General features: G+C 38.8%; 1 protein-coding gene across 1 annotated transcript; it reads right to left on the reverse strand.

Moving 5' to 3' along the window:
* Positions 1 to 722: 722 nt before the first annotated feature.
* On the reverse strand, positions 723 to 11,086 carry LOC115797053 (Fc receptor-like protein 5). The gene is made up of 12 exons (XM_030753533.1): positions 11,074 to 11,086; positions 10,672 to 10,932; positions 8,244 to 8,504; positions 7,666 to 7,929; positions 6,810 to 7,070; positions 4,974 to 5,282; positions 4,564 to 4,839; positions 4,159 to 4,455; positions 3,107 to 3,367; positions 1,416 to 1,664; positions 1,095 to 1,202; positions 723 to 826 (listed from the first exon to the last, which is right to left on the reverse strand). The coding sequence occupies exons 1-12, from the start codon at positions 11,084 to 11,086 to the stop codon at positions 723 to 725; spliced, it is 2,664 nt and encodes an 887-aa protein (XP_030609393.1).
* Positions 11,087 to 11,409: the final 323 nt, after the last annotated feature.

Here is an 11,409-nt window from a genome sequence, read left to right on the forward strand (position 1 = left end):
TTGCATCCTCTGCAGTCCCTCCTAAAGGATCGACTGTTTCATAGAGGTGGTGAGTACCTTAAAATAAAACACAACCCATTTTTGTTAACGTGCAAAGTGAGATTTGTCTGCCTCTGAAATGTACAGATTATTAGTTACAAGATTATAAATATGTCACCTGAATTAGTCTCTTTAACTCAGTGTCTTCCAATTGATTAATTGTTTCATAGAGGTGAGAATTACATTAAAAAAAAAATCTATATCTGCATCTCTAATTGTTCTGTACTACCCAAAACATACCGTACCATTTGCATCATTTGCAGTCCCTCCTAAGCGATGAATTGTATCATAGAGGTAACGATTACCTTATAAAAAAACAGGGTCAGAGTGTCACTGCGGTGCCATTAGAGCAAATACACATCACAGTTTTGTTAAAGAGCAAAGAAAAAACCTTTTAAAAAGTTTGATTAACTCTGAATAATTGAAAAACAGGACCAGAAGATATTTTCACAGCATGAACCCACAGTGGTGCTGGATGTGTTGTAATGAAATGGAACAATAACATTTGTGGATTAAAGCTACATTTCTGTGAGTAAAATCTGGTTCAACTCGGATCTTTTTAATTGTTTGATCACTTTTCCAACTTTTTAAGAAGTTCTAGTCTTCTGGATTTTTGCCAACAGCAGAACCTAATAAATGCTAGAGGTGATGAAGACTTAATAATATTATTAATAAAGTTTGATTTAAGTTCTGACCGTGCTGAAGAGAGTAGTATTCAAGAGCTCGATTCTGACTGACTCGAGGATTTGTGGTGGCGTGCTGACTGTAGATCTCTGACTGGATCGGCCTAATGATAAAATTACAAATGCACAGTTAATAACATGATAAACACAGTACATTTAATACAGTAGGAAAAATACTGTCTATTTACAGTGGGGGAAAAAAAGAAGTGTAGAGTTTTATACCAACCTGGAGCTGCTTAACTCTGTCAAAAAAAAAGAAAATTATTTTTAATGTTAATTTAATTGTTTTACTGCTATTTTGTGCTATAAGATCACAATACATGTGCATGTGAACAATTAAGAGTCTGTAGATAGTGAAGGAAAAGGTCTCACCCTTAGTCTTTCTATAGTGATAAAACAAGAGCAGGAGAATAATGAAGAGAAAGACTCCACAGACCAGCCCAACAATCAACCCCACAGCAGATGAAGGTCTCAGTGTAGCTGTTGTGATTGTAACAGTATAACATTAACAGTAAGTATTAACAGACTTCATGTGAAACATTTTTTTATGAATATTCTCACAGAAGTAGAGTCAGGTGACTTCAAGACAGAAAGAAATAAACATCAACATTCACAGCACATTTTCATTAATATACTTTATGGTGACCATGAAAATCATTTACAAATATTCATTAAATCTTTGATCCTGCTCACCTTTAACTAACATCCAGCTCTGTGGTGACTCTCTTCCTGAGTATTCACACTTGTAGAAACCTTCATCAGACTTTGACACTGCAGAGATCTTCAGCTCCTCTCGGGTATCATTTTGAATAAGTTTGTCGTTGTGGTAGAAAAACACATTGGAAAGTATTTTTTGTGTCCTCAAACTGCAGCTCAGACTAACAGAAGCTCCTTCAGTCACAAGATGAACAGGACTCACCAGGATAGGAGCATCAGGATCATCTGTGACACAATCAAACATATTGTTTCAGTCAGATCAGCTGATGACCTTCAGAAAAAAAGTGAAGGTCACCAAATTAACATGAAGCTCTGATCTCTGCTCTTCTGTGTTTAAGAACTACTGTACGTCTCCTACAAATAAACTTTTACTAAATATGCAGCTAACCTATAAATTATACAGTGAAGAGTTCATATCATAAGACCTGGAGTATTATTTCACATTTCCAACTAAAAATCGTGCAATAATTCAGTCGGTAACAGTTGAGGATCTTTGGGCTCTGTGGATCAGACTTGATAAGAGAGGAAGGATGAGATTTAAAATGAAGTAAGATCTAAAAAAAAAAAAAAAAAATCCAGCCAATGATGTAATGTGATGTTGACCTGATCTGATGATGTACAAATGCTCCATTCCTTGAAGTCACAGCAGTGCTGCAGGGCTTCTTCAGTAAATGTGCTGCACACAGCAGCCTTTAAAAAATGGCACCAGCTGCTGCTTTTAATATCAGATCCATCAGATGGGTCGATAAGGTACACGAGGTAATCATGCAAAACTTCATTCAATCACAGTCTTACCACAACAAGGAAATACTGTGTGTGTGTGTGTGTGTGTGTGTGTGTGTGTGTGTGTGTGTGTGTGTGTGTGTGTGATGGTTTTCATTCAAACTGTTGATGTTGAAGTGTTGATTAGTTGCTGCCAAAGATGAGAAGATAAGCTTCGGCATGTCAGCTCTAAAGGGGATGTTTAACATGTACACATCAATGTGCTACAATATTTTCAATTTTAAAAAAGTGCAAAACTTTCATCCGTAAAACAGAATTTCATGTTGTAGTTCCTGCAAACAGAACTGAAGTCTCCACAAGCTGAAGTTATTTCAATAATTACTGAAATTGTTTTAAATTGGTTGAACTGAATTTTTTTTCTTTTTGTTTGTCACTCATTTTTGATAAGTACTTTATAAGTACTTTATGTATCTGACCAAGTCAGATTTCACATATTTCACTGCTGTGGTAGTGGGGTATGGTGTTAGCTGAACTGCAGTGAGAGGTGGTGCAGAGTAGTTGATGGAGCAGAGCCGGGTGGAGCTGATTAGCACAGATGCTGCAGATCTGCTGATCAGCTGCTTGTTTTTATGCAGTAGCTCAGACCAACCACAGTCTGCTGTTTTAACTGTACTCTGCTGTGCTGGATTTATACAGAGTGTACAAGTTTTTTTTTATATATGTCCATCCACAGTGTGTAAGTAAAACAAACAGCATTTATTGCTCTGAAATCTCTCTCACTGACATTCCTAAAATTGCCTAAAATTCCCAATTTACATTTGCCAGACAGATTTGCTTAAAATATAACAGAGTAGTGGGAAAGCACTCATACCATCAATGTGGTAATGATTAAAATACAAAGGAAAAAGATAGAAAAAGCACATGTATTATGTATAATAACATACCCTGAACAGTGATGTTGACTGCACTGCTGAACTCTCCTGATCCAGACTCACACCAGTACACTGCAGTATCTGACTGTGATGTGTTGATGTTACATGTGGATCCAGTCATTGTCCTACAGTCAGAGTTCAGTCGGCCGTCCTCAGTGAACTTCTTCACTCTCCACTCAGCAGAGTTTCCCTCACAGGTCAGTGAGACAGAGTCAGAGGTGAAGTGTTGCACTCTGTCAGGACTCACTGTGAGAGACGCTGCTGAATGAACATCTGGAAACATGCAGGGAGGAGACAAAGCTCACAGATGTTAGGATTAAAATAAAATGACACCATGTAACTCTCTCTTTTTCTGGCCATCTTTCAGTGTTTTCTTCATATTTGTCAGAGCGGTTAACAGGCCTGACTTTTTAAATTTTTTACTTCCTATTTATATCATGTCTGTTGAGTATGTCAAATAATTTCAAATGTCACATATCTATTTTCCCCCACTCTATCAAATTAACTAAAAATTAAAAAATAAATACACATATAATGACAGAAAGACAGAATTAAATTCAGTTTGGCTTGAACATAATTAGAAATTAAAAGATTCTTGGGGGGGGGGGGGGGGGGGGGGCTTTGAAGGCACACAGTCATTTAACCCTTTAACCCTGAATGCATCATCTGTGGCACAGCGTACTTCAAAAGTGCCACCATTCACAGACTCCTGGCAACAAATACCATTTATACCCCTATATGGATGTGAAGTGCAATTTCTGGGCTCTCATGAACCCTTTGAATTTTCCCGATAGGACAAACGGTCGCAGAGTTACAATAAAAAGCCAGATGATCAAAGTTCAGCCAACTCATTGATGTTACGCTACGTCTTAACCAGCTGATCGTGGCTTGTAAAGACAGGAAACCGGCGCTTCATCGGCGATCGCCCGACGTTAAAGGGTTAACTGTCATCACAAACATAATTTTCAGTGAACTGCATCTCAGTGAAGGACAAGAAGGTTTGGAAAAAATAAAATGATGACATGACATCAGCTTATTGAAAGGACAGAGAGAAACAAACTGACCTGCAGACCAGACAAACTTTGGTTCACTGTGATCAGTGTGATACTCTGGGTCTCCTCTTCCAGCTCTACACACATATCCTGCTGTGTGTGTCTGTCCATCAATGATGTAGGAGTCCTGTGCAGTCCCATTGCCATCAGGTAGCAGCTCATAACTGTAGGATTTCTCTGATAGATCAGGAACAGCTTTATACCAGTAGAAGCTCCATCCTGCAGACGGATGTTCAACCTCACAGTTCAGAGTTACTGAGGCTCCAGGACTCAGCCATGATGGAGACACAGTGAGGACAGGACGGGGTTCTAGTGGGAAAAGATTTTCAATTCTGATTAAACACCACAAGAAACACATTTCCAACAATTTACAGCCTGTTTATATTGTCAGGTTAAAGGAGCTTTGACTCTACTTACTGTCAGAAACTGTCAGTGTGACTGAATCACTCCACTCTGTTGTTTTATGCTGTGAACTTTTCATTCGGCCCTTACAGCGGTAGTTTCCACTGTTGGATGATGAAGCAGATCTAATCCTGTATTCATTTTGATTTTCAGGTTTTCTGTAGCTGCTTGTTTCCCATTCATAATCCCACTCAGTGTCTCCTCCATGGATCTCACATCTGACAGTGATCGTCTCTCCTCTGTATATCTCAGTCCAGTTTGGATGCAGAGTCACAACAGCTTTGTTTGACACTGTTAATGTTCAAGAAAGAACAACAAGAACACATGAATGACAAAAGATTTGATTTAAGGCCAGACATCTGGTGGTAAACACATCATTTTCTTAAATCATAAATTATTTAACACTGTGTTAAAATTGAACTCACCAGGTTTCCCAATCCTGACTGACTGACTGTACTCTGTGTAGTAAACTGGGTCTCCTCTTCCTCCTCTGCACCTGTAGAGTCCTTCCTGTGAGACTCTGATTTGTCCATTTGAGCGGAAAACTGCATCTTGTGTGGTCAGAGGTTCAGAGTGTTTCTCATCTCTGTACCAGTAGTATTTCCATCCAGATGATGAAGATGATGATGATGATGATGATGATGATGATGATGGGTTCACAGAGCAGGTCAGGGTCACTCTGCCCCCTACTGGAACAGCTCTCTTATCAGCTCTCAGTTCAGCCTTTGGTTTAGCTGCAGTTCAGTTTAGAACAAGAACAGAACAAGAAAATGAATCAGACTGTGGTGACTCGGCTGCAAGGGAGGGGTGGTGCAGTGGGTGCAGTGGTTTCAGGGGCAGTGCCAAAGGAGGCTGGCTGGCATCATCTAATTATTCCTCTCCTATTTCACACAGTAGCTGGAAAGAAGGTGTGTGGGGATTAGAGGAGCTACAGCTGACAGCAAGGAAGTCTGAGCAACGTTGGTGTGTGCTGGAAAGCAGGTTTGTGAAGCTGCTGAGCCAAAAAGAATAAAATCCTGGGTGTGAACTGCAATAAGTATGTTGGGCATCCACAGCAGCCGTAACATTACAGAGACCAGTTTAAAGAAATGGATGGAAATATGTGAATAACAATATCATCAAACTTTAATGATGAATCTAAAACAAACTGTATACTACAAGTAGTACTAATCTGCACAATGTATGTAGTTTATAGTTATTATACTAAATGTGGCACCCAGGACATCGAATGTTTATAAAGTACATCCCCCAGTAATTTTTCATTTTATTGAGGCTGAAGTTCTGTTTACTTTTCTGTTTTAATGTTCATATGGGTTGTGACACCGAAAAAATAGTAAATAATTCACCTGCTAAACTGGAGTGCAGTACACATGCCTCGCCACCAGATGGCAACCGCAGCACTAAGAGGTCAAGTGAGCTTAGTTGTACAGTTAGTAGATGAAGAGCGCTAACTCTGTACTGTGGTGTGTTGTGTTAAACTGGTGGGTGAAGTGCACAAAACACATAATCTGGATCAGTATACTGTTGTCTATTTGCAGGACTGTATTTTTATGAGTTCAAGTTGTTTTGTATGTAGTTTGAATTGAATGGAACATGTTAAGTCATGCTTGCTAAAATGCTAACCAAAGTCAGTTGCTTATGCTGTTACTGTGCAGTAGTAAGCACACTTTCAACCCCTTATGGTATTATTTGTTAATGTTTAGATCTGTTCCCTTATATTTTAATGGTGCTAAAGTTGATGACTGTAATGACACAAGTTTACTTGTACAGTTAGTAGACAAAGAGCGCTAACTCTGTACTGTGGTGTTTTGTGTTAACAGAATAAAGCAGCCTTGAGCATGCCATTCAGCGCCCCCTTGTGATGCGTGTAACATAAAAATTAATAAGTTATTAATTTTTCAAATGTTATAACAAAATCAAATATGACCGAATAAACAGACTAATATAGCACGACATCCAGAGGGTTCTGTTTGTCTTGTTTTTTAAAAAAAAAAACATGCTAACAACAAACTAAATGTATCATAATACATTGTTGAAAAATGTAAAACTCCACATGTGCAGCCACATAAGGAAGACATAATTTCAAATTTCAAACTCAGAAAAGCGATCAGTGGATCAGAGAGGTCATTTTTATTAGTCGATATGGTGAAGCAGCTGAAACTTATTGTGAAGCATTTCATCTTACAGTTTTATTCTATTGTGGATGATTTTTTTCTTAATTAAATAAAACAGATAATGTTGATGAAATGAATCCAACTTACATGATACAGTCAGTTTGATGGTATCACTCCACCCTGTTAACAAATAGTTCCTTCTGCCCCTGCATCTGTATCCTCCACTGTCAGACTCAGCAGCTCTGCTGATTTTGTATTCATTGGATGTTGGAGGTGTGTTTAACTTGGCTGGACTCCATTCATACGTCCACTGAGTTCCTCCCTGAATCTCACATCTGACAGTGACTGTCTCACCGCTGAATATCTGAGTCCAGGATGGCTGCAGGATCACAGTGGGCTTAATGGGAACTGTTCACATAAAACACAATAAAAATAAATACAATCATAAACAAACTGTGATATTTATAACATTACAGCAGAATGACTGTAAAACATTTGATTCACAAACTGTTTGGCAGACTGAACACCAGCATCTGTACTCTGCACTGTCAGACTCAGTAACTCTGCTAAATACACACAAAGTCTCATTATGATGTAATCTACATGTTGACCACATTAATGTTGACTAAAACTATCCAATTATGAAGCTTAACTTTTTGGAGCAGCTGTGGCCTAACTTCTGGTTCAAAAGACAAAAGTGGCGTCGTCCAATCAGCGATATCCCAGGTTTTCCCACTGGGACCTACCTTTTCCGGTTTGTTAATGTTGTTGTGTTTTTGTAATTTGTAATAGTGCTTAGTTAATGTTGTTGTGGTTTGGACTTTAGGGCCACCGTAGTTACATTACTGTGGTACTGAAAAATGTAATCACATTACAATAATGCGTTACTTTTGAATGCATCACACCCAACGCTACCGACATCTCCAAGTAACTGTGTGAACAGGCAAAAATGACCTAATCCGCCTCTACTCCCTTTGAGTAGAAATACAGTCATTAAACTCACGAGTTTCCTCCACAGTGACTTCATTGCTGTCCTCTGAGAAGAAAATTGGATCTCCTCTCCCTCCTCTGCAGTGGTACAGACCTCCTCCTCTAATAACTCTCTTTGCTTCATTTCCTCTCATGGGTTGAGCTTGATAAAAGACTGAATCACGTCTGAACCAGTCAAACTTCCAGCCAGCAGAGCCCTCCACAGAGCAGCTCAGTGTCACGCTGCCCCCTGCTGGTATGATTGAACTTTGTGCTCTCAGTGTGGCTCTGGGTTTACCTGCTGTAGAGGTTACAAAAGAACGAACATAAACATAATTTTGCTTCACCAAGTACTGATAATTAAACTTTAAACATCCACTAAGTCATTTAGTTGTTGGCACCAAAAAGAAAAACTTCCTGCATATATGACACAGTAGACTGTCTTACAACAAACTACAGCAGATTAATTAATGACTAAAAGATTTGTTTTCTTGTTTTGTTTCATGAAGCTGCTTTTCAGACCATTTGCTACCAAACATTGTTGCTGACAAACACACAAAAAATTATTAATTAAATAAAACAGATAATGTTGATGAAATGAATCCAACTTACATGATACAGTCAGTGTGATGGTATCACTCCACCCTGTTAACAAATAGTCCCTTCTGCCCCTGCATCTGTATCCTCCACTGTCAGACTCAGCAGCTCTGCTGATTCTGTATTCATTGGATGTTGGAGGTGTGTTTAACTTGGCTGGACTCCATTCATACGTCCACTGAGTTCCTCCCTGAATCTCACATCTGACAGTGACTGTCTCACCGCTGAATATCTGAGTCCAGGATGGCTGCAGGGTCACAGTGGGCTTAATGGAAACTGTTCACATAAAACACAATGAAAACAAATACAATCATAAACAAACTGTGATATTTATAACATTACAGCAGAATGACTTTAAAACATTTGATTCACAAACTGTTTGGCAGACTGAGCACCAGCATCTGTACTCTGCACTGTCAGACTCAGTAACTCTGCTAAATACACACAAAGTCTCATTATGATGTAATCTGCTTCAACAGCTTTTCAACTGTAAATGTTTCAGATTTCCTTTGGCCAGTTATCATCTCTGATTTACTTTCAGCTGCAGCTTTATTGACGTGGAGTCGCCACAGCAGCTCTGCATGTTTGATTTGGCAGTTTTTACATCAGATGCTCTTCCTGACAACCCCAAAGGAATCTGTGTCTCCTCCCAGGATCAAACCTGGAACCTTTAGCTTGTTATGCAAATGTATAAACCAGCATCTACACCATAGAGCCACAGCTACCAGCTTTTATTTATAATCTATAAATCACACATTTTTCACGAGTTAAAGGTGAACAGGAAATTTAAGAAGACAAAGTTTTAAATCTATTAAGTAATGATAATAATAATGATTAAAAAAGAAAAACTTTTGTTTTATCTCAGAAACAACATGAAAAGCCTGCAGCAGGATTACTCACATAATGTATACTGTGCACTTATTTATTTTTATGGCTCTGCAACAAACCTAAATGGACTCTTCCAGTTGCTCACATCCAGTAATGCATAGATACTCAGAGAAGTAATTATTATTACACATTACGATAATTTTCACAAGTTACTTAATTACTCGTCAGAGAAAGTAACTCATTACATTACTTCCATGTTAACATAAACACACACGCCAGTTTTTAGTGTTTAAGTGTGAACACAAAGTTGAAATCCAGCTCAAAGAGACTTCAAAATGATGCTGCAGTGATTCTACTGTAGAAACCTGCACAGGTAGAAACGCTGCAGGCCTGACTGCTTGTTAACTGCTGAAGTTCAGGCTGTGTCTGCTGTACTGGGGTCAGCTGCACTCAGCTTTAACATCACTCTGCTGCCTTTGTGTTAGCATGCTGTCTGTGTAGATGCTGGCAAAGAGCCCATGTTGTGTTAGCAGCATAATGCGGTTGTTTCTGTCCTGGATGCAGTTTGTTCTTCACCATCGCGCTCCTGTCCTTTCTTACAATAAAAATTAAAGTAATGTCCAAATCTCCACTCCTCTAAAGTTGTAGACCGCTGCTCCTGTTTCCTCCTCCCTGCACAACAGCTGAAAGCAGCTGATTGCAGCAGCAGGAAGAAAAAAAGCAGGTTTAATGTTTCCTTTCTGTGCTGAAGGTAACTGAACCTTTGTAACACAAGTGATGAATGTTTTGACCTGTATGTGATTACTGCTGTAAATGTTGTACAATAAGGCGTTACATTACTGTGGTACTGAAAAATGTAATCTCATTACAATAACACGTTACTTTGGAACGTATCACCAACTCTGCCCACATCTCCAAGTAATCTTGTTCACAGACAAACAGACAAAACAGCTAACTTGATCTGTCTCTGCTCCCTCTGGACAGAAATACAGTCATTAAACTCACGAGTTTCCTCCACAGTGACGTCATTGCTGTCCTCAGAGAAGAAAGCTGGATCTCCTCTCCCTCCTCTGCAGTGGTACAGACCTCCTTGTGAGACTCTAATATCTCTGTTTGCTTCATTTCCTCTCATGAGCTGAGCTTCAGAAGAGACTGAATCACGTCTGAACCAGTCAAACTTCCAGCCAGCAGAGCCCTCCACAGAGCAGCTCAGTGTCACGCTGTCCCCTGCTGGTATGACCTTTGAACTTTGTGCTGTCAGTGTGGCTCTGGGTTTACCTGCTGTTGAGGTTACAAAAGTAAAATGTTCAAATATAATTTGCTTCAGGAAGGATTATTTTAGTAGTAATAATCAAACTTTAAACAGTTACTGACTAATTTGGTTAGTTTAGTTTAGAAAACTTCCTGCATATATGACACACTAGACTGTCTTAACAACAAACTACAGCAGATTAATTATTCACTGAAAGATTTGATTTTGTTTTGTTTCATGAAGCTGCTTTTCAGTCAGTTTGCTACCAAACACTGTTCCTGACAAACACGATGAAGACAAAGTTGTAACAAAACCATTTTTTTGATTAAATAAAACAATGTTGATGAAATTTGTCCAACTTACCTGAAACTGTCAGAGTGAAGGCATCACTCCATCCTGTAAGGAGATAGTCACTGCTACCCCGACAGCTGTAGGCTCCTCTGTGGGACCCTGAAACTCTGCTGATCCTGTATTCTCTGGATGTTGGAGGGCTGATTGTGTTGGGTGCTCTCCATTCATATTTCCACATCTTTCCTTCACCTCCCTCAATCTCACATCTGAGGCTGATTTTCTCACCAGTGAATATCTGAGACCAGCTGGGATGCAGTTTCACAGCAGACAAAACTGTTTACAGACACACAATGTGGATAAAAACATGTAACTGTGACAAGTATTTAAACAAACAAAAAAAAAAAGGGTAAAAAAAGAAACATTCATGAAAAAAATTCAAACTTATTAAATATTATTTTGATGTTAATTATGAACAAAACACTCGCATTGTGACGTTTATAATCATCCATTTATGCTTTTCCTTTTCTGCTTATCCAGTCCTTGGTAAGCATTTAAAATATTTCGACTTTTTTTTGTTGTTTTAAGTGTGTAACTGTCTCTCCTCTGAATATCTGAGTCCAGGATGGCTGCAGGGTCACAGTGGGCTTAATGGGAACTGTTGTCAAAATATGATGAAAACAAACATCAGCATAAACAAACTGTGATGTTTAAAACACTATGACTTTCTTTTCTATTGTTATAATCATGTGTGGTTTCTTAGGTTTACTGAACATCTGAACACCTGCAATCAGTCAATGAGTTTATAAAGAA

This window comes from Archocentrus centrarchus, chromosome 18, assembly GCF_007364275.1.
Source record: "Archocentrus centrarchus isolate MPI-CPG fArcCen1 chromosome 18, fArcCen1, whole genome shotgun sequence".
Classification (NCBI taxonomy): domain Eukaryota; kingdom Metazoa; phylum Chordata; class Actinopteri; order Cichliformes; family Cichlidae; genus Archocentrus; species Archocentrus centrarchus.